The sequence below is a fragment of the Felis catus genome, chromosome D4 (genome assembly GCF_018350175.1).
Source record: "Felis catus isolate Fca126 chromosome D4, F.catus_Fca126_mat1.0, whole genome shotgun sequence".
In the NCBI taxonomy this organism is placed as follows: Eukaryota; Metazoa; Chordata; class Mammalia; order Carnivora; family Felidae; genus Felis; species Felis catus.
In genome coordinates, this window is record NC_058380.1 from 51,865 (window position 1) to 75,072 (window position 23,208).

Consider the following 23,208-nt stretch of genomic DNA (forward strand, 5'->3'; position numbering starts at 1 on the left):
CCCTCCTTTCATGAGGTTTTTTTTTTTTTTTTTTTTTTTTTTTTCACCACGAAAGGATGCTGCTGCATTTTGTCGAACGTTTATTCTGCATCTATGGAGAGGATCATGTGGTTGTTATCCTTTCTTTTATCAATGTGATGTATCACATCAGTTGATTTGCAGATATTGAATCTATTGTGCATTCCAGGAACAAAATCCACCTCACTGTCCTGAATAATCCTTTTTATGTATTGTTGGATCCGGTTTGCTACTTTTTGTTGAGAATTTTTGCATCCAGGTTCATCAGGGAAATTGGTCTGTAGTTTTCCTTTCTGGTGGGGTCTTTGTCCAGTTTGGACTCAAGGCCATACCTGCCTCATAGAATGAGTTTGGAAGTGTTCCTTCCATGTCCCTGGCCACGACCTTATCTTGTTCTTTCATTTGGGATGCATTCCTCTTGTCTTGGCATTTTGGTTGAGTATTTGCTTTCTCTGTTACCAAAGCTCATTATGTTACCTGCCTCTGAGATGAATGGCTTTATGAGGAGGAGATCATCAAGTGTCCAGGGCCTGGCACATCACGGAGTGTCTGTGGTGTGTGTTGCATGCACTGTTTTATGTTCTGGCTGCACTATCCTTCAAGCCAGTTGTATGAGCAATGTATGGTCCTTGGCCACAATGTGGTGAGACTTATCTAGGTCTGCTCCGATCTGCTTGTTAAATGAGACTTGAAACGATTGCCACTAGAAGTGAAGCATAACTGTCTGGTCAAGAGAGGTGGTCTGGTCATGGGCTTCCACTGGTGTTCTGGGGAATGGGCCAGGTCCATTGCGACAGAGGCAAGCTTCAGTGACCTAGGCCAGTCTCGCCAGAACCCAGGAAGTTGGGGTTGGTGTAAGCAGCTTAGGCACCCAGTGTGGGGATTGCCTTGTTTCCAGCATATGGCTCTGTGTTTTTTTTGCTGGGGGGGAGGTGTGCAGAACAGGGAAATGGTGCCACGCAGCCCACCTGTCCTAGCTCTTTGTCCCCTCATTGTGAACACTGCTTCTCAGGGATGTTCTCCCCGATCAGTGTATAATCTCTCCAGTGTGTGCACCAGGTGTTGTACAGATCACTGTTTCAATGCCATCTGACTGCAAGTTGTTGGCTGCCTTCTTTTCAGGAGTAGGCCAGTGCCATCATGGCTGTATCCCAGCCAAGACTGCTAACCTTTGAAACTCCACATTCTCGGGGTGCCTGGATGGCTTGGTTAAGTGTCTGACTCTTGATCTTGGCTCAGATCATGACCTCTTGGTTGTGGGATTCTCTCTTTCCCTGTTGTCTTGCCCCTCTCTTGCATGTGCTCTCTTTGTCTCTAACTTGAATAAACTTAAAAAAAAACAAGTGGCATGGAATACCTTATTTAGGCAAGACTGCCTCTCTGAGGGGAATGGCAGGGATCTATCAGTTAAATTTCCAGTACTGACTAGGAAATTATTTGCTGACCGGTGAAAGGTTACATTCCTGCAGGAATGAAATTAGGTTTAGTGACATGTGGCCTTAACGTAAGTAACTCCATGATGGGCCTGTGATTTTTCTTAACATTCCAAACCCAAATTTTTACACATACATTTTTTTTCATTAAATGTATAGCCCTAAATAATATTTTAGCCATCTACTGCCGGCTCAAAGATCATATCCTGTGAAACTCTGACCATCTCCTAATCATAGTTGAAGGTCGACTCTGTGGCTCTAAGATCTTTGTGGCTCTAAGTTACTTTGATCTATGTTACTAAGATCTTTGTGAGTATAGGTTACTGCTGGCCTTTTGAAGTCTTTGACGCAGGGACCCCCAGCCAGGTTGCTGACCCATCTCTTAGGCACAGAAGCACCCTTTCCACGTCACCCCGCCCTAAAGCGTTGTCTTTCCCTCTGGTACTTCTGGGACTTACCCTTTGGCAAGTCACATATCCTCATGCAAACATGTCAGTGTGGACCAGAGAAAGCTGCTTGCCTGTGACTCCCCCTTCATGGTCACATCTTATCCTTCTGAAACCCTTTGAACTCCCTATCGTTCTTCCAGTCTTTGAATATCTCTTTGATTTGGAAATATTTGATTCTCTTATATTCCTGCTAAAAGTATACGTGAAAATATTAAAGCAAGGGTTCTTTACAATAAGTGAGCCAGTCACAATGCTTCATCTGTCTGCGTGTATGTTTTTATTTTTGACAATGTTCAGGCATGATGTGACGTACATCCTGTAAAATCTGAGACTCATTCATGATCTAGCATAACCACCTTTATGGAAAGCCATTCAATGACATGCTCGTTCAAGATCAGAAAAACACTTAATTTACATACCACATAATAGAGTGTTATATACATACGTTATTATCTTAAAATATGTAAAGCTAGATATTTCTATGAAGTGTTTATCATGCATTCAGTTTTCTGTACCATGAATGCTGTTATTTAAATTAAACAATAGTAAGAACAACAAGAATAGGTACATGGCCATCACTAGTAACTAATACTGGAACTGGTTATATAATCTTATGTGTAGAAAAACCATGATTACTAATAATCTATTCTTTCATGATGGGTTTCTAGTTACCAAAAAAAATTGGGAAGATAATACTGAGTATCCACATACATCAGACTGTTTTCTCACTGTTGATGTCATAATGGTTGGTACATGATCACAATCAAGGTATCAAAGAGATATGGTAGTATGAAGTAAAGTTTATATCTGTATTCAGATTGCTTCGGTTTTAACCTCTCCTAGCCCAGACTCATCCCAGCTGCCACATTACAGTCATCCTGTCTCCTTAGGCTCCACTTGGCCATGATGATTTTTAGATTTTTCCATATTTTTCATAAGGTGCAAAGTTTTGAGGGTACGTTGGTACAATGTATTTTGTAGAATGATCCTTGGCTGGGATATGCCTAACGTTTGTTCAAATGCTTAAGCCAGAGTTATTGTGTTTTGGAGCAGAAGATCCAGAGGCATAGTGCCATCCATAATTATCACTTCACATAAAGATTGTTTACTCTGAATATTGCGGTCTTTTCTAGTTCCATACAAATTTTAGGACTGTTGTTCTGTGAAAACTGCTGTCGGTAATTTGATGGAAATTCCATTAATTCTGTCAATTGCTTTGGGAAGTATGGACATTTTCACTATATTTGTACTTCTGATCCATGAGTACGGAATGTCCTTCCATTTCTTTGTGTCATCTTGAATTTCTTTCATCACTGTTTTATACTTTTCTGAGTATAGGTCGCTCACCACTTTGGTTAGATTTATTCATAGATATCTTATTTTTGGCGTATGACTGTAAATGGGACTGTTTTCTTTAATGTCTCTTTCTACTGCTTCCATATTGTCTACAAATGCAACAGATTTCTGTACAATGATTTTGTATCCTGTGACATTGCTGAATTCATTTATCAGTTCTAACAGTTATTGGGTGCACTCATTAGGGTTTTCTATATATAGTGTCATGTAATCTGCAAATCGTTTCGTTTCGTTTGTCTGCTGGATGTGGCTAGGACTTCCAGGAATTTGTTTACTAAAAGTGGTATGAGGAAACATCCTTGTCTTCTTCATGACCTTACAGGAAAAGCGCTCAGATTTTCCCCATTAAGGTTGATTATAACTGCAGGGTTTTTATAGTTAACCTTTATGACGTTAATGTATGTTTCCTCTAAACCTACTTTAGGGGGTTACATGCATGAACGGATGCTGTACTTTGCAAATGTTCCTTTCTGCATGTATTGAAAGGACTGTATGGTTCTTTTCTTTTAATGTTTATTAATTTTGAGAGAGGCAGAGCGTGAGCAGGGGAGGGGCAGAGAGAGAGGGAGACATAGAATTCGAAGGAGGCTCTTGGATCTGAGCTTTCAGCACAGAGTCTGACGTGGGACATGAACTCAGGAATCATGAAGTCATGACCCGAGCTGATTTCAGACTGTTAAAGGATGAGCCACCCAGATGCCCCGATCATCTGGTTCTTATCCTTTCTCCTGTTGATGTATTGTATCACATTGATTGATTTGCGAATATTGAACCACCTTTGTAGCTTGGGAACAAATCCCACTCAATTGTGGGATATATTTACAGTTGTTATATCTTCTTTTTGGATTGTACCATTTACTGTTATAGACTGTCCTCCTCTGTCTCTTGTTATGTACTTTTTTAAGTGTATTTTTTTCTGATACAAGTATTGTTACTCCAGTTTTCTTTTGACATTCATTTGTGTGATGTTTCTCTATCCTCACTATCATTCTTGAGGTGTAAAGTGGGTCACTTGTAGGCATCTGAATCTGTTTTGTTTTTTCATCCGTTCTTACTCCCTACATCTCTAGATTGGAGCATTCACTCCATTTCCCACAAAATTGATTGATATGTATATATGTATTGCCATTTTATTGCCTGTTTTGTTGTGGTTTCTAGTGACTTTCTCTGATCCTTTCTTGCCTTTCTTTCATGTATTGCTTATTTTCTTTAGTGATATATTTTGATTTCCTTATCTCTATTCTTAGCATATGTATGACTGGTTTTAGGATTTGGCTACTGTTAGGTGTTTATAGAACCTCTTCTGCATTTAGCAGTTTGTATTAAGTTGATGGTCATTTACCTTTGAACCCATTACTTTCTCCTCCCTAGGTTTTTGGCAGATGTTATTATATTTCAAATCCATTTCTCTGAGTACTTTAACTGATTTTTTTTCCAGAAATGTTCATTTTTTACTTGAATTTGTCTTCTACCTCTATACTGTCACTGTTGGTCTCCCCTTTCCACTCAAAGAATCCCTCTTAATATTTCTTGCAGGACTGGTTTAGTGGTACAAACTCCTTTAGGTTTTGTTTGGGAAAGTCTGTGTCTCCTTCATCCTGAAAGATAGCCTTGCTGAATAGAGTATTCTTGGCTGCTGATTTTTCCATTCAGCACTTTGAATATGTGATGTCACTCACTTCTGGCTTGCCAAGTTTCTGTTCAGAAATATGTAGCTAGCCTTATGGGTCTTCCCTTCTAAGTTAAGGACTGTTTTGCTGCTTTTACGAGTTTTCTTTATTCTCACCCTAATTTGTAAGTTTGCTTACAAAAGTTTGTGTGTTGGCCTGATTTTGATGGGAGTTCTCTAGTCTCCTGGATGTGGATGTTTGTGTCCCTCCCCCAATTAGGGAAGTTTTCAGCTATTGTTTCCTCAAATAAATTTTCTTCCCCATTTTCTCTTCCTTCTGGACTCCTACAATACGAATACTATTATCTTTCCTGTAGTTACTGAGTTCCCTTAGTCTCATCTCACGTTGCAGAATTCTGTTCTCTCTCTTTGGTTCAATGTGATTAATTTCCACCACTCCGTCTTCGAGGTCACTAATTTGTTCGTCTGCTTCTTCCATCCCTCTGTTCACTCCAGCAAGCATGTTTCTCCTTTATTGTGTCCTCGGTGTCTAACTGTGTTATATCTTAACTCTGTCAGGGGTCTCACTCTTCTACTCATTCCACAACTCCAGTGAGTATCCTTATGATCATTGCTTTAAATTCTGTATCAGGTATGTTACTTATATCTCTTTGGCTTAGATCTCTGGCTGTGGCTTTGACTAGGTCTTTCATTGTGGCTAAACATCTCTGTGTGTCCATTTTGTCTGTCTCTCTGGCTCTATTTCTCTGTGTTAAGAAAGTCGCTGTGCCTTTTGATCTTGAAATTAACGACAGTATGAAAAAGAGGTCCTGGAGTCCTCAGCAGTGCACGTCTCCATTTATAGGACCTGGACCTTCAGGAGGATAGCGTATGGGTATTGCTCACTCCCTGCTGTTGTGTCTGGGTTACTTTTCCTTTCAGTGCAGGGGTCTGCACTGATTGCGTGTCTGTTGTGGGCTCTGCTTGCTCTCAGTGGTGTCAGTGGGACCCAGGCAGGCCAGCTGAGTCAAGAATCAAGAATCAGCATGAACACATGTGTCTCCTGTGGCCTAAGCATTGTGTGAAATGCCATGTTTACGTTGCGTCTCTACACAGGCAGGGACCTGGCTATCACTCATCCTTCTGGATCACCCGGTGCTGGGTCAGCTGACCTCCAAAGCGCCAGGATCTAAACTCAAGGGAATTCAGCCCCTCTGGGTTTTACTGCCAAATGTTATGGAGATTAGTCTTTCCTGTGTCAGCTCCCTCGTGTGAGGGCTCACTTTCTCTGCTCCTTCTGCAGGCAGCCAGCCTCCAACTTTCGGACCTTCCTAACCTTCCTGCTGCAGCTTCTATTTAGGTGCGGAGTTTGTTGTGCCAGTCTTGGATCCCTCTCTGGTTCATGGACTTGGATGTGGATGTTATGCAGTTGAAAACATGGGACAGCGTGAGCTCAGGGTCTGCTTACTCTGCTATTATTAATTTTTTAAGTGTATTATTTTGGATTTTTGAGACATGGGCAGACAGACTCATCTCACCCTTGCACTTCAGGATTAGAAAGGAACGTTCCCACATTTGCTTCTAGCATTTTATGTTTTGAAACTCTCTTTAATGAGGTATAATTTACATATAACAAAGAGCCTCAACTTAAAGGGTATAATTTGATGAAACTTGATCTCATGGATACAGCACCATGAAGTCCTATGGTTGCTCTCTAAACCTTAATCATGATCCCTTTGTGTCTAGAGCTAATGTTGCTTTTGGAGTAAGGACTTTTTTTTTTTTTTTTAACATTTTCAGATATTGCCCAGGTGGCTGAGGCCTGCACTAGGGTACCTACCTCCTTTTCGGATAGACTGTATTCCCGTAAGTATTGCCATCGCTCTACCTTTGGACTTTATCCTGCCTTGTATCTTTCAGTCTGTTCACTTAATTTTGTTGGAGTACTTTAATGCTGAGGGATGCATAATTGGATTGATTTTCACTGAATGGTACGAGCTGCAGTTCCAATGGTAACAGAAAGCACGTGCTTCCTGTGTTAGGTACTCAAGAGCAAGGCAGATACCCTGGGCACTTGAGCTGAGTATGTCACTCGGTGTTTTGCCAGCCCTCTTCCCTTCCGTGGGAGACAAGGGTCTCGTTTTGGTCACACAGAAATGTAGGTGAAGTCAGCAGAGAAGGGTCCCTTCTCTTCTCTTCCGTTTGTCTCTCAAACTCCCTGTCACTACCTTCTGCCTGGCCCTTTCCCTGACTCAATCCCCCAGGCCCACTGCTCCACTCCAGCCATGATCAGGTGTCCTCCAGCTGCTGGCCTCGGCTCTAGCCATCGCTCAGTGAGGAAGCTACAGGAGGATTATGTAGTCCATGGGTCTGATCAAGAAATCTCTGCTCCTCAGAATCCTCCTACACTTGGTGCTGTCTGTGGAGACCTGGCATCCTGGGCGTGGGTCTGACCCTTACTCCTCTACCACAGTCACTGCTGGTCCCTCATCCTTCTCCACCATTAGAACTCAGCCATTTCCTAAGGACAGATACCTGTCTGACCCCAAGGCACCATGGAGTCAGGGAATATTTCCAAAATAATTGAGCATAAGCACCCCATCAATCTAGATATAGGTAGTTCCCATCGCCCCGGAAAACTCCCTCAGGCTCCCCCGCACAAAGGGTGATCTTGCTTCTATCCTCCCTCACCACCATTTCTGGCACTTTGTTACCTGTGTGTACAGGAACCCCACTGTGTGCACTCAATGGGGAGCGAGAGTAGATGGCCCTAGAAGCAGACGCTGGCACAGAGACAAAACGATGAAACGTAGATTAGGGGACAGTAGGAAGGACAAAGTGGAGGGGACAGGATGGGCAGGGAAAGCATTCAGGTAGATCTGACACCTTCTTACAATGTATATGCAAACACGATTGTCTGTCACCGTGCACAGTCCTCTTCAATTTCAAAAGAGTTGTCCTATAAGGCAAAGAGATTTTGGTTTATTCCCCTGTGATCTTATGTTTTCCTACATGCATTCTGTCTTCTGTAGTTTATCTGTGGCCTCAGATGAGCACTTTAGTGTGCGGCTGCATCTGTGAGACTATGTGTAATAGAAAATGATTGTCTTCAGATCTAGGTCTCTGAATGTACACATTCTCATAATTATCTTCTCTTTCATTGTGTGACAGGGCCCGAATTCTAATAGAAAAACGAGGGACATTGTCTTATTTTTTAAAACAGTGATTCCCACTCCCTGGGCTGAGTTGTTAACAGTCTTAGTTTAATGAACTCCCGTGACCATCTTTTTTGGAGGATCATTGTGTGGCGATATCTTAATTGAAACTGTGAGAAGCGTGAGGGGACCGTTCCCAGAGATTTTGCAGACGCTTTATGCACTGAATGTCTTCTTTTTCTCTTGTTCTTAGAAAGAAATATTACCCCTGTTTTCACAGATAACACAGCTGTCATAATATTGTGAGAGAAGTTTGAGGAGATGCAAAGCTGTAGTCAGGGTGATGACAGGGGTCCAGCAGTGGTGTCATCTGGCCAGCCCTGAATTGTAGGATGACTCAGCTGATCTAGACCCTGTCCCCACTTTTAGTCTCTTGAGGGATATGAACTTGGGCATACAGTATTTTCATAAGACCAAGTTAAATACCTCATATATCCAGGGCTCTTTTCCCCCCACAAATATCCAGAACCTTCAGGAAAATGCAGGGAGACGAGAATCTTTTTAGGTGATTACCTGCGTGCACTTTGCACTGAGAGCGATCCCACATAGCAGTTCCGTATGGACCTCACACTCCCTGCTCAGGCTGTGGCTGGAATGACCTCCAACTGCATCTCACTGACCCCAACACCCTCCCCTCTGCACCTCCTCAAACTCTGCTTACTGTGCTCAACTTCCCTTCTATTCCTATATGATTCAAGGCTCCCCTGGTTTTGCCCTGGATCCTCACTGGTGTTTCCATGTTGGTGATCACCAGGTCTGCATCGTTTAATGAATGTCCCTCTGTCACACAGGACACCTGATGCTCTAAAAGTTAGGGGTGCACCTCATTCATTACAGAACCCAACACATTGTGTCTCCAACATATGCACCAGTACTGCTGATACGTCTGCTTTTGTGTAAAAACTCCTCTTTCATTTGACAAGAGAAACGTATAGCTCACTGTATTATAGGGACATGCCACTGCCCATTGTATGTATGTCCTGAGAAACTTGAGATATGCTACAGTGTCCTCAGGCAGTTTGTAGTTGGATTGCCAAGACTCACAACCGTCTCTACATCATTGCCACAAAGTCAATCATGAAGAAGATGAATATACTTTACCAGCCACTCAGCCAGTTCAGGTCATCTTAACAAATAGAGTAGGTGGAGGAGGGGGATGTGGCCTATAGCCCATGACTGGTGGTGAAGGGTGGTCCACGGGGCACAGCCTGCAAGGCAATCCTGGGAAAGGACCAGGACTCTTGCATACAAAATAGCCTGCGGAAAAGAAATGAGAGGTATGTTCATAGGAAAGAACAGAGCACCAACACCAGGAAAAAGCAGAAACCCAAAGCAGCAGTGCTCATATCCTACTAGCTTCCCCACCCCCAGGCTCCAAGAGGGCAACATCAGCGCCAAAATCTCTACCCACACTTTGGGTTCCACTTACAGCTTTGGGGTGGGGAATGGATGTGATTGGGATCAACTAGTGTCCCCACGTGTCTGGAAACATAGAAACGGCAAGGGCCCTTTTTCTCCAAGATTTATAGACTGAATACCACATTAAAAAGGTAGCATATTCCAGCTAGGAAGACATCTGTGTCCAGGATCACTCTCCCCCCTTCATCCCCCTCACCACAAAGGCTGTTTATTGTGTATATGAAGAACTACAGAATGAGAAGGAATGACAATACCAGTGTCCACACATGGAATCATAGCCCTCATGGCTCAAAGCTCTGCCTCTAAGCCCCTGCCTGTGCCCAATCTACTTCTGTCCCGACAATGGGGTCTCCTCCTCTCTGGAAGTGCTATCCATGGGCACAGAGACACATGGGGAGATGGGGATCCTGAGGACCTGCAGAGGACCTGGGAAAGTGTGCTCTTAGAGAAACAGGTAACCTATACCTGTTAGTTGGGTTCAGCTAAGTTATTTTACTTCGGAGGTACTTCTCAGCTTAAGTGCAGTACACTTTGCAGGGTAATTGTGTCCTCTGGAAAAATGAGCTGAAATTCTAAAAGACAAAATTAACACAAATGCACTTTGATGTCTGGTGTAAGTTTCCATGTTTTAGCTGTACCTGTGACACAGGACACGAGAGAATGTGCTCATGTGAATACAAGTGAAGGACACCGTGGGGACTTGCCACACAGGTAATTTTGGATTTTTTCTCTTCACAACTTAAGTTCCAGTGCATGTTTTCCATGACTGATATGCCACCTCTTATATTTCAGATATTTGTGCCCAGGGCACACCTGAAGGGACTCTGGACAGCATGTTTACCAAAATGCTGATGGGTATGAAATTTACATTCTAAAGGACACATACAAAAATATAAATTGGAGTGAAGGCAGTTCGCATTTTCAAATTGTAACGATACCCACAGATTTTTCTGAGTACGTTAAAATCCTCAATAGAAGGAAACAGGAGAGGAAGACACAGCAAGAGCAAAGATTCCACATTGAGGAGATCCACAAAGAATGAGGCAAGGTAGGAGACTTCCAAGTGGAGTGTGGTGTCATCCTCCTTGATTTATTCCTGGAACACATTAGAAAAGCCCTATGGCCCCCACCTTTAGGCATGCTTAGCTGCTCAAGTTACCACAAAAACATGCCAGCTGGGAAATAGGGAAGCCCGTAGACTCGGCAGTAAATGTTTTGCATTTGGGGGGGGGGGGAAACAGCAGACAGACCATACGACACACAAACCAGAGACAATGGCAGGAGAGTGTCCTGTACAGAAAGATGTGGCGGTCCGTAAAGACTTAGAACTGAAAATGGCCACAGCATTTACTTTGTGCTTCTCGGCAGTTTTGGCAGAGCCAGTGTCGATGTCACTCTTGGTTGTGACATCTACTTCTGGACCTGCAAAAAGCCCCAGAAGGGATGCAGGTTTATTCTGATTTGAGTAGACTGTTTGGAGGTCAAAAACAAAACAAAACACCCTCCCCTCATACTTCTGACAACTTAAACTCTTTGTCCCAGTGAGATCCCAAATTACATGCACAGGGTGTCCCACATGCCTCTGGTGATACCCAAAAAGAACTTGAAGAACCATCCCTTATAACTTGATGAAGACTCCTAAAAGCCCTGACTCAGATGTATTCATCACTCATCAAACAACTATGGATGGCTGGGGGCACAACTAAATGGACATACATTACGTTGTGCCTCATGCCTCACAGATCCCAGCACGTGGACTGTGTACAGGGCATTTCTGCTGAAGCGCTATGTCTGATTTTCTGCATACGGCCCCATTCCTTCTCTATAAGAGACGCCTGTACCAACCCATGGTGGGGGAAAAGACGAAGATGAGATCCTGAGCAACTTGAGGATTGTGGTAATGGCAGCAGACACATTCCCCTTGCATCACAATGGTCTGTGGTACCGCCTCTGCACCTTGGCCCAGGACCTAACAGCAACAAAATAAGGTGAGTGTGTTTTACAAGTCAACTCCTAGTGCTCAGATCATCTTACCAAGTGTTGCAGGTGGAGGGGTTCCGGGTGGCCCCAGGGCCACCAAGGTTCAGGAGGTCGACGTGCCTAATAGTCCATGGGGGTGGGGCATGCAGAATCATCCAGTTAACGGAGGAGGTCCCCAGGATCCAGACTGCCCTGCAGAACAGAAGTGACAGCTACAGCCATATGTCAGACAAGAGAACCAATACCAAAAGCAGCTGTAACCCAGAGAAGAGTGTGTCAGCACCTGCCACCTTCTCTGCCACCAGGATCCAAGAGAGTAGCATCAGTACCTGAAAACTCTGTCCCTGCCACTGGATAGCACCTACAGCTTGGGGTAGTAGATGCAAGAGGTTAACCTACTGCCACCACACATCACTGCCCACGTCTGTGGAAGAAAATGGCAACGGTCCTGTCCTAACGGGTTAACAGAAGTAATTACAGATTAATGAAGTAGCATTCTCCAGACAGGCAGCCATCGATGTCCAGGTTCACCCTGCATCCCTCCTCTACGCCAACTCCAGATGCTCTGCTTTTGCTATATTAAGAACACACAAAAAATGAGTGGGAACAAATGGCTCATATTCTGCTCATGGAATCACAGCCACTCCTGGCAAAATATTCTGCAGCCGGACCCTCACTGTGCCTCCTCTGCTCCTCTCCCTGAGAAAGGAGTCTTCCCTCTTGAAGTGTTGTCAAAGGCCTCGGAGACCTGTGGGCAGTGGAGGATGCCTGGAATCTTGCAGGGGAAGGAGAGTCTTCTGTGAAGAACGAGTTACTTGTGGTGAATGTCTACAAAGCTCAGATGTGTTCATCTTAATTCATAGGGAATTCTGACTTTAAGCATACGACAGGACACAGAGTCATTATGTGCAATGGAAAAAAAGAGGGAGAATTTCACATAACAGATTTCACGCAAGTGTTTTGGTATAAAACTGGTATGTGTCATGAGACTATATCAGCTCTAACAGTGACTGGGGACACAACCAGCAACTGCTCATAGAAACACAATTGAAGGACACAGTGTGCAAATTGTTTTTACCTAAGGTATAGCTGGAGGATTCCAGACAAGTCATTTACCGACAAAGACGGACAGGTGATGAGTGATGATATTGGCTTTCTCTGTGACCACTCTAAATGGCACAGGGCACATAATAGAAAGTTGGAGTCATGATGTCGTTTCTAACAGGTTCATCTCCTAGCCAGAATCAAGAAAGGAAGACACAGCAGCCACACTGTTCCCACAGAGGTGAGGTCTGGAAAGGATCACCCAGGCCGGGAGACATCTGTTTGGAGTGTGCAGTCATCCTCCTCTCATTATTTCCTGAACCTCACGGAAAAACCTTAAGGTACTCAGTCTCTAAGCGCTTTTGGCTTCTAAACTTACCACAGAAAGCTGACAGACTAAAAATTGAGAAGCAACAAACAGACATATCACACAACACGCAAAACGAGACAAGGCCGGGAGAGCGTACTGTACATAAAGATGAGGGTTTCCCAAAAGAGTTACAACTGAGCATGGCCCCGGCATTTACCTTGCCCTTGTCTGCATTCTTGGTACAGTCAGAGCCGCTGTAACCCACAGAGGTTTCAGCAGTTTCTCGATTTACTAAAGACCCTAGAAGGGACAGAGGTTTATTCTGCTTTCAGAGGACTGTGCGGAATGAAAACAATCCCTCAACTCATTCCTCAAATATCTTAAACTTTTCCCTACAGTCAGGTCCCTCACCAGAGGCAGAGGGTATCCCAAATGCCTCAGGTGACCCCCAAGGTTAAGGGGGAGAACCGTGATAAAGACCTCACGGTGCCCTAGTTCATGTTGTTTCATAATTAATCACATAACTGTGGACAGGTCAGGTGCAAATAGCAATTTAGAATTCACCAGTAAAACAGTTTTCTCAGTATACATCATGGGAAATCACGATTTCATTACAGATCAGGAATTAGTCTGAGGATGCTTGGATTCAGCATCCGACTCTTAATTTTGGCTCAGGTCACGATCTCACAACTTGTGAATTCAAGATCAGCGTTGGGTTCCTCACTGACAGTGTGACGCCTGCTTGGCATTCTGTCTATGCGTCTCTCAAAATAAATAAACTTAACAAAAAAGAATAACATTGAGAACACTGGTTTGGTGTATAGCCTCAATGAGTCCTCAAGAAGGGTGCATTTCTTCAGGCAAATTGTTCAATCTCCCAGCTTATCTACAAGCTGCCTTCCACATGAGAGCAGTTAGTATATAAGGAAAGACTAATTTGACACTATTGAGAAAAGGAAAACTGTCAGAAGTTAGCAGTGGAGCTGCAGAGTTGCACTGATACCATCAGAGGACTAAGCTAAGCTTTATGGAACTTGAGTGGACGGATGTAGGGCTACAGTTCCCAAAACACACCAAAAGAAAGACTTTTCAAACTAGTGAATAAATGACCTTCTCCTCAAATAAACTAAAGTCTTCACATTGTGTCCGGGTGGGAAGAAAGTTTCCAGGCTCTTCAGACAGGGGGATGCTAGAGGAGGTGGGAGGGTCACCGTCAGAGGAGGGGCATGAGCTCCACCAGTCACAGGGACAAGTGCCTCATTGTCTGCGGCACCAGAGGAGAACACCCTTCTGTCACCCCTTCAGACCACCTGCCGTCCTTAGTGCGTGTGATTCTTTCCAGACCACACAGGAACAGGCTGCACAGCAGAAATTGGACTGCAGCACATCACAACGTGCTCCTTACCTCGCCTTGGAGGGTTCTTGCAGTGATTGGTTTCTGCCTCGTGTATCCCTCAGGCAGCCTCTTTGCTTCCATCCCGTCCAGTCTTGGATACAGAAAAATAATGGACTTCTATAAGAGTTGCAACACCACGTCGTCTACTAGACAACTAACAGTGCAGGCGTCATCCCTGGAAACACCCAAGTCAAATGACCACACCTGTATTTCAAGTAAGCGACCTCCCTGCCCTGCTCCGCCATCTCCCTGTCCCAGATCTGAGTCTTGATCCGGGGGAGAAAAAACACATCCACCTTCAGTCGGAAGGTGGTGGCACACTGTGCACCAAAGAAAGAGGAGGAAACAAGAAAACACTTACCTAGTTGTCCTGAGCATTCTTCTCGTGAACTGCAAGCGGAAAAAGCCAACAAGGAAAAGCCCGTGGTTAGGGATTCCAAGGGCCACTACACTCACCCGCATGAGGTGCTAAGGGTTCAGTATGTCAGGCAGAACTCAGGTTACCTGGTATCTAAAGGTGAGCTCTGCCTGCTGCAGCTGTTCCCGTGTTTGTTCAATTTGTTGCCTGTGAGTTACAATTGCTCTTGTCAGATAAGGCCCAATATTGGGTATGATTTTAAATAAGCTGCCCACGTTCCCACCAACCTCATATCTGTCCCCTGATACAATTTATTCTTACACATGAAACACTTTGCCCATGATTATCAATGTACAGTAGGATCAAAGCTATTGTCACATCCTTTCCTTACTCATTATCCCATGCCTGTAGGGTTCAGAGTTCATAGAATTCCTTCCCATTTTCAATCTTTCTCTAACTCATCATGTGACAAGTGTCTTTTATCATAAAGATCTATTCTTCTATAACTTATATCCTCACCATGTTTCCCAGGGTTGCAAAGACGAGGGCCATGAAATGGCACTACCACGTTGATGGGTATGATTCATTGTACGACACACTGCTTTCCTACAGATGACGACAATTGACACCACCCCCGAGGAATGTTAGCATGGACAAAGTTTCCACACAGTCTGGTCACTACTTGAGATCTGCAAATGTTTAGAAACTTAATTATTTTATTCTTTCTAAAACTTACCTTTTTTATCTGTTAATACTCTATGCATATGTTGACTTTAAACTTTTCAAAAAGATTAAAAACCAAAAAATGAACAGCGGTTTCATGAGCTCCTGGTAATTACTAGCTGAACTCACTTGTACTTGTTTATTTCTTCTGTAGCTATTTTCTTTTTTTTCCCTAATGTCTATTTATTTTTGAGACAGAGAGAGAGAGAGAGCACATGCATGAGCGGGGGAGGGACAGAGAGAGATGTAACAGAATCTGAAACAGGCTCCAGGCTCTGGCCTGTCAGCACAGAGCCTGACACGGGGCTCGAACTCACGGACTGTGAAATTATGACCTGAGCTGAAGTTGGACGCTTAAACGACTGAGCCACCCGGGCGCCCCTTCTGTAGCTACTTTCAAATTTTACCTGCAGCTGCTAGCTGATTCTTCTTTGCCGCCAGTTCACAGTGTCATTTTCAGCTTCCTAAGATGGGAAAGTTACATACACAGTCAGGACCAAGGTCCAGAGGTTCTCCCTTTTTACCTCCCAGCACTCTTGAAGGCCTATGCAAATATCCCTTCCCCCACTTCTCCCATAAATGCACACACTGACAACCCAATCAGAGAAATGAAGTGAACACCCCATTTAAGTTCAAGAAAATTCAACTTCTGTCTGCTGCCACGTCTCTACTATTGGAACTGTCTTTCTAGTTCTCGTTTCCTCTCCTTTATCATAAAGTCATCAAATAACATTGTACTTTGTGCCTTCCCAGAGTTGGTCTTTTGTTTGATATGGCGAAGACTCATTTCATCAGTGAGTGAAAAACCGTATCTGACCAACTGTACCCATTAGGATGAATCAAGGGATCATCACTAGTCTTACACCTCCATGGGGAGCCCTGATTCTCAGTCCAAAAGTTGTACCATGACACAGGCAATCACCTGAAAGACGACCTTCCAGAATATGGTTTCACTAACATTGCAGCTCACTCCCAGACATCGCTAGCGTTCAGGACTGCAACCCCTGCCTCCACCTTGAAAAGGCCAATCTTAGAACAACCTCATCTCCTGACGTACAACCTGATATGAACTGTCACACAGTCTGGGTTTACTTCCAGGAAAGAGATGTCAGGTGGAAAACTCTCAACTTCATGGAGCCAAGTCTACTTTAACAAGACTCATTCCATTGATAGTGAAGGCAGCAGAAGGCAATGCTTGGCAAGGCTGGGTTGCTGTGTTGCCCTCAGACCATTTTCTTTGTGGTGTTGACTGAGATGGTTTCAACTTGACACTTGATGTACTCAAGAATCACATGCAAAATTGAAAATCTCTTAGCAAATGACACAAAAGCACTAGACAGAGAAAGGCACATGCATTTCCTTCTGGCCTCTCAGGCAGTCCTTGGGCAAATGCTTGCTGGAGTGGTTGTAATGTAGTGGCTCTGTTGTAAGGGGTTGAAGATAGAGAGGTGGTCAGGGTGCTGTACCCACTCACAGAAAGAGCTTACGAGTTAACAAAAACAAGATGCCAGTGAGACAGAGCAAGCCCTAACCCCAGCTGTGGGAAGGACGAACATAAAGGTGAGTCTCCAGGGAAGAGAAGACTTCCCTTTCCAACACGAGTGAGGGACTCTAAAGTCCCCCATCTCCTCCTGAGAACAAAAGGAAATACTGTACAAAGGAGGAAACATGTGACTGAATGCACCAAGTATCTGACAACCCCACAAAGACACACAAGACCAAGATGGAGAAGAAGGAAGCCCAGGACGAAGCCAGCCTGGCAGTTGGACCCAAACTCCCTAGGACTCATCATTGATGTGGGGTGCATACACTTGAATGGCAAAGAAGCTGAACAACTTTATGGGCACAGACTTAGAAGTAAAGAAGTGTACTTCAGGGGAGGCCAGCAAAGATGAGCCCTAGTGAAGCTGCGGGCTTTGGCCAAGACTCAGAAGAGTTACACTTGAAAAATCAGGGGACAGGAAACGACTTTCTTAGGGATTGGGCCTGCAGTGAGCAATCTCACTGGCAGAATGGATGCAGGGATCCAGTACTGCTGGTACCCCTACCCACTTTCCAGAAAGCAACTTCCATTGTTTCTGCAGCAAGAGAATTCAATTTTTTCCCCACACATTTTTGACCCATGTCTGGTCCTGAACAAAAATGACCTAATTGCTGGGTGACAAAACAGTGTGATGCGATTGAAACCTATAGGACAGTGTAGGTGGATCCAGAGTGGATCCAGGTATTAACGTTATTAATGATGGCACCTTCCCTCTGCCGCCCCCAAAACATGACACAATGTGTGGCAAGCACTTAGGAGAAAGGAAAATGCAGGTTACGTTACAGAAAGCAAGGTAGGAAGGGAAGGTCCAATTCTACTGAATGCATTGGGCAAAAATACTCTGGACCCAGTTCCAAAAGAAATACAATTATCTCTACTGGCTGCCATGTTCTCCCATACAATACGGTCCTTGTGACAGTTCTCACATGAACATCTTACTTTTCTAAAATTTTTTTAACGTTTATTCATTTTTTGATAGAGACAGAGTGCGAGTTGGGTAGGGCCAGAGGAAGATATAGAATCCAAAGCAAGCTCCAGGCTCTGAACTGTCAACACAGAGCCCGACATGGGGCTTGAACTCATGGACCGTGAGATCATGACCTGAGCCGAATTTGGACGTTCCACCGACTGAGCCACCCAAGCGCCCCCATCTTACTTTTTTGTAGGCACTTTTCTTCGTTCATAGAATTCTTCTAGGTTATGTGCTTTCTCCTTCAGCTGTTTGACTTTTGCTTCCTTTGTGGCTTTCACAGACCTCAATGCATTACACTTGTCTTCCAGGGCGTTTTTATTTTCTGGAAAAAAAAAAAAGGTGTTTGCTTGATAAACATGCACGTGACCTCAGTCTTGATTTTGGTGAGACACAAAAAGCGCAAGAACCATGAAGGCATGAAAGTATTCTTTCCCTTACCAATGCAAAGTCATTGCCATCATATGGGGATTTCTCCCCAACAGAAAATATAACTTCCAGTTGACAGTTATTGGACCTCAAGGCTCTTAGCTCTACATCCTCGAATTCAACATTGGCACCTTGTGGTTAAGACAGATATGAGGAAAGACTTTCACGGAAAACTGATCACACAACAATTTGTACCTCACACAGCAAGATTGTGCATTGCAATCAACAAACACTTTGGAGGCATGAATATAACTAGAAGACAAAGATGATGGAAAAGAGTTCATGTCTAACAACTCATGGCTTTCTTAGTGGTGTATGTATGTATGTATGCCTGTTTATCCCCCATTCACGTTGAAAATTTACTATTCAGCATTCAGAGAGAAAGAGACTATTGAGCACCTGGGTGGCTCAGTCAGTTGAGCATTAGATTCTTGATTTTGTGTCAGGTCATGATTGTAGGATCATGTGATCCAGACCTGTGTTGGGCTCCACACTGAGTGTGAATCCTGCTTAAGATTCTCTCTCTTTCCCTCTGCCCCTCTCCCCCACTTGCATGCCCCCTCACTAAAATTAAAAAAAAATCATAAAGCATAATTTAAACATATTTTTTAAAGGGAAAGGATTATACACTTTGGCTATCACCCTTTCTCTCTCAACTATATTTGGGTATTTTCTACATATCTTGGAGGGCAGAGTTGAATGATGTGATAATTACCGAGTTGTGAAAATAAAAGATAACTGCTAGTCCTTGAAATAGCAAATCTCATCTTGGCAGTCCTAGTAAAATTCCAGCTCATTGGTCAGAAAGAGTTTTGGCTCCCAGAGGCCCACTGTCTACTGTGGTAAATGGCAGGCAAATATGCTGTGCTCACTTCACCCAATGAACAAAAACCCTCCAAAGCCAAATTACGGTAAAACTCAGCAGCCAACTCTTAACCACTTCCTGATTCTTCACATTTTCTTCTCTCTCTCTGAGTTTGCAAGGTAGCAAGTGCACTTTGAACGGTGTCATTTAAAATTTCACTAAAGTGGGTGCCTGCGAGGCTCATTCAGTTAAGCATCTGACTTCAGCTCAGGTCGTCATCTCATGGTTTGTGAGTTTGAGCCCTGTGTCGGACTGTGTGCTGACAGCTCAGAGCCTGAGGCCTGCTTTGGATTCTGTGTCTCCCTCTCTCTCTGCCCCTGTCTCTCTCTCTCTAAAATAAATAAACATAAATAATTTTATGTTTACTTGTACTCAACAAGTACAAAAAGATAGAGATCATACCGTGCACAGTTTCAGACCCCAATGCTATGAAACTCTAAATCAACCACAAGAAAAAATTTGGAAAGATAACAAATACTTGTAGACTGAAGAACATCCTATGGAACAATGAATAGTGGAATGCAAGCTGCTGCAGCCACTCTGGAAAACAGTACGGAGGCTCCTCAAAAAGCTAAAAAGAGAACTATCCTACGACACAGCAATTGCAATGCAAGGCATTTATCTAAGGGATACAGGCGTGCTGTTTTGAAGGGACACATGCACCCCCATGATTATAGCACCACGATCAACAATAGCCAAAGTATGGAAAAAGCCCAAATGTCCATTGATGAATGAATGGATACAGAAGATGTGGGGTGTGTGTGTGTGTGTGTGTGTGTGTGTGTGTGTGTGTGTGATGGAGTATTACTCAGCAATCAAAAAGAATGAAATCTTGCCATTTGTAACTACATGGTTGGAACTAGAGGGTATTCTGCTAAGTGAAATTAGTAGTCAGAGAAAGACAAATATCATATGACTTCACTCATAGGAGGTCTTTGAGACACAAAACAGATGAAGATATAATGGAAGGGAAACAAAAATAAAAACAGGGAGGTGTACAAAAGAAGAGCACACATAAATATGGAGAACAAACATGGGGTTACTGGAGGGGTTGTGGGGGGGGAATGGACTAAATGGGTAAGGGGCACTAAGGAATCTACTCATGAAATAACTGTTGCACTATACGGTAACTAATTTGGATGTAAATTGTAAATAATAAAAATGAAAATTAAAAAAAAAAAAGAATGAATGGGTGAACCAAGAAGTTAAAGGGAAAATTAAAAAGTACATGGAAGCCAATAAAACTGATAACACCACAGTCCAAAACCTCTGGGATGCAGCAAAGGTAGTCGTAAGAGGAAGTTTAGCAATCCAGGCCTTCCTAAAGAGGGAAGAAAAGTCTCAGATACACAACGTAAGCATATACCTTAAAGTAATGGAAAAAAGATCATCAAATAAAATCCAAATCCAGCAGAAGACAAGAAATGATAAAGATTACAGCAAAAATCAATGCTTTCAAAACTGAAAACAAAAACAAAAACAACCCCCAACACACACACAAACAGGAGAAGAGATCAATGACACCAGAAGCTAGTTCTTTGAAATAATTAATAAAATTGATAAACCACCAGCCAGTTGGATCAAAAAGAATAAGGAAAGGACCCAAATAAATAAAATCAAGAATGAAAGAGGAGAGATCGCAACCAACACAGGAGAAATACAAACAAGAATAAGAGAATATTATCAGCAATTATATACCAATAAAATGGACAATCTGGAAGAAATGGACAAATTCCTAGAAATATACAAACTATGAAAACTGAAAGAGGAAGAAATAGAAAATTTGAACAGACCCATAACAAGTAAAGAATTGAATTAGTAATCAAAAATCTCCCAAAAAAACAAGAGCCCAGGGCCAGATGGCTCTCCAGGGGAATTCTACCAAACATTTAAGGAAGACTTAACACCTATTCTCTTGAAGCTGTCCCAAAAATAGAAATGGAAGGAAACATCCAAACTCTTCCTATGAGTCGGCATTACCTGGATTCCAAAACTAGACAAAGATCCCACTAAAAAGTAGAAGTATAGACCAATTTTCATGATGAACATGGATGCAACAATCTTCCACAAGATATTAGCCAACCAGATCCAATGATACATTTAAACTTTATTCACCACGACCAAGTGGGATTTAACCTGGAATGCAAGGCTGGATGGATCTCCACAAAATAATCAATGTAATTCATCACATCAATAAAAGAAGGGACAAGAGCCACATGATGCACTCAATAGATGCAGAGAAAGCATTTGACAAAATACAGCATCCTTGCTTGATAAAAGGGTTCCAACAAAAAACTGTTAAATGATCCATGAATTCAGCAAAGTGGCAGGGTATAAAATTAATGCACAGAAACTAGTTTCATTCTTATACACAAACAAAGAAGCAACAGAAAGAGAAATCACAGAATCCATCCCGTTTACAATTGCACCAAAACCCATAAAATACCTAGGAATAAATCTAACCAAAGAGGTGAAAAATCTATACACTGAAATCTATAGAAAGATTATGAAAGAAATTTAAGATGACAAACACACAAAAACGAAAATCATTCCATGCACCTGGATAGGAAGAACAACTATTGTTAAAATGTCAATAGTACCCAAAGCAATCTACATATTCAACGCAATGCCTATCGAAATAACACCAGCATTCTCCACAGAGTTACAACAAACAATCCTTCAATTTGTATGGAACCAGAAAAGACCCCGAATAGCCAAAGCAATCTTGAAAAAGAAAACCTAAGTAGGAGGTATCACAATCCTGGACTTCCAGCTGTATTACAAAGCTGTAATCATCAAGACAGTACGGTCCTGGCACAAGAACAGACACTCAGATCAATGGAACAGAACAGGAACACAGAATTGGACCCACAGATGTATGGCCAACTAATTTTTGACCAAAAGAAAGAAGATCCAATGGAATAAAGACAGTCTCCTCAGCAAGGGTGCTGGGAAAACTGGACAGTGATATGCAGACGAATGAGCCTGGGCCACTTTCTCACACAAAAAGACACTCAAAACGGATGTAAGACCTAAATGTAAGATAGGCAGCCATCAAAATCCTCAAGGGGAAAGCAGGCAAAAACCTCTTAATGTTGGCGTCCACATCTTCTTACCCAACACATCTCCAGAGGCAAGGAAAACAAAAGCAACACTGAAGTATTAGGACCTCATCAAAATAAAAAGCTTCTGCACAGAGAAGGAAACAATCAGCAAAACTAAAAGGCAACCAACAGAATGGGAGAAGATATTTGCAAACGACATATGAGATAAAGGATTAGTATTCAAAATCTATAAAGAACATACCAAACTCAACACCCAAAAAACAAGTAATCCAGTGAAGAAATGGGCAAAGACACGAGCAAACACTCCTCCAAGGAAGACATCCAGATGGCCAACCGACACATGAAAAAATGCTCAAAATCACTCATCATCAGGAAAATACAAATTAAAACCACAATCACCCCTGTGAGAATGGCTAACATTAACAACGCAGGCAACAACAGATGTTGGCGAGGAAATGGAGAAAGAGGAACTCTTGCACTGCTGGTGCACGGGCTTGCACTGCTGGTGAAGCCACTCTGGAAAACAGTATGTAGGTTCCTCAAAAAATGAAAAAGAAGACTGTTCAACAACCCAGCAGGTGCACTAGTAGGTATTTATGCAAGGGATACAGATATGCTACTTTGAAGGGACAAGTGAACCCCAAAGTTTATAGAAGTACTATCAATAGCTAAAGTATGGAAAAAGCCCAAATGTCCATCGATGGATGAATGGATAAAGACGTGGTATATATACATACATACATACATACATACATACATACATACATATGTATATGTGTGTGTGTGTGTGTGTGTGTGTATACACTACATACATACACACACCATGGTATATTACTTAGCCATCAAAAAGTATAAAATCTTGCCATTTGAAACTACATGGATGGAGAGCCTCCTGGGACCTAACACTAACCGTAAACATAACCCTAAACATAACCCTCAACCTACCCTATCTAGCACATGAAAAGTAAACCAGATGAACAGCCGCACATGTGCCCTCACTTCAGCCCTCCATAGAATTAACAACAT

At 42.9% G+C, this 23,208-nt stretch overlaps 1 protein-coding gene and 1 long non-coding RNA gene across 12 annotated transcripts in view; one reads left to right on the forward strand and one right to left on the reverse strand.

Moving 5' to 3' along the window:
* Positions 1-15,397, forward strand: part of LOC109497167 — a 30,370-nt gene extending 14,973 nt beyond the window's left edge. Inside the window, exons 3-10 of one of the 8 annotated variants that reach the window (XR_006588780.1) lie at positions 6,666-6,731; positions 10,118-10,210; positions 10,292-10,354; positions 10,444-10,547; positions 11,242-11,487; positions 12,705-12,864; positions 14,176-14,444; positions 15,119-15,397. This is a non-coding gene — a long non-coding RNA (uncharacterized LOC109497167). Of the gene's footprint in view, positions 1-6,665; positions 6,732-10,117; positions 10,211-10,291; positions 10,548-11,241; positions 11,488-11,784; positions 12,865-14,175; positions 14,445-15,118 lie in introns of all 8 variants that reach the window. The other 7 variants (XR_006588775.1, XR_006588774.1, XR_006588777.1 and 4 more) reach the window with 7 other exon arrangements.
* Positions 6,453-23,208, reverse strand: part of LOC109493653 — a 161,117-nt gene continuing 144,361 nt past the window's right edge. Inside the window, exons 11-19 of one of the 4 annotated variants that reach the window (XR_006588772.1) lie at positions 18,010-18,148; positions 15,718-15,774; positions 14,734-15,276; positions 14,591-14,619; positions 14,239-14,404; positions 11,534-11,671; positions 9,965-10,071; positions 9,182-9,337; positions 6,453-7,824 (exon numbers count right to left, since the gene is read on the reverse strand). Coding sequence is in view for 3 of the 4 variants with exons in the window: in XM_045043097.1 (XP_044899032.1) it covers positions 10,650-10,921; positions 11,345-11,468; positions 14,239-14,320; positions 14,591-14,619; positions 14,734-14,794; positions 15,107-15,174 (636 nt within the window). In the remaining variant the exon portion in view is untranslated. The other 3 variants (XM_045043098.1, XM_045043097.1, XM_045043099.1) reach the window with 3 other exon arrangements.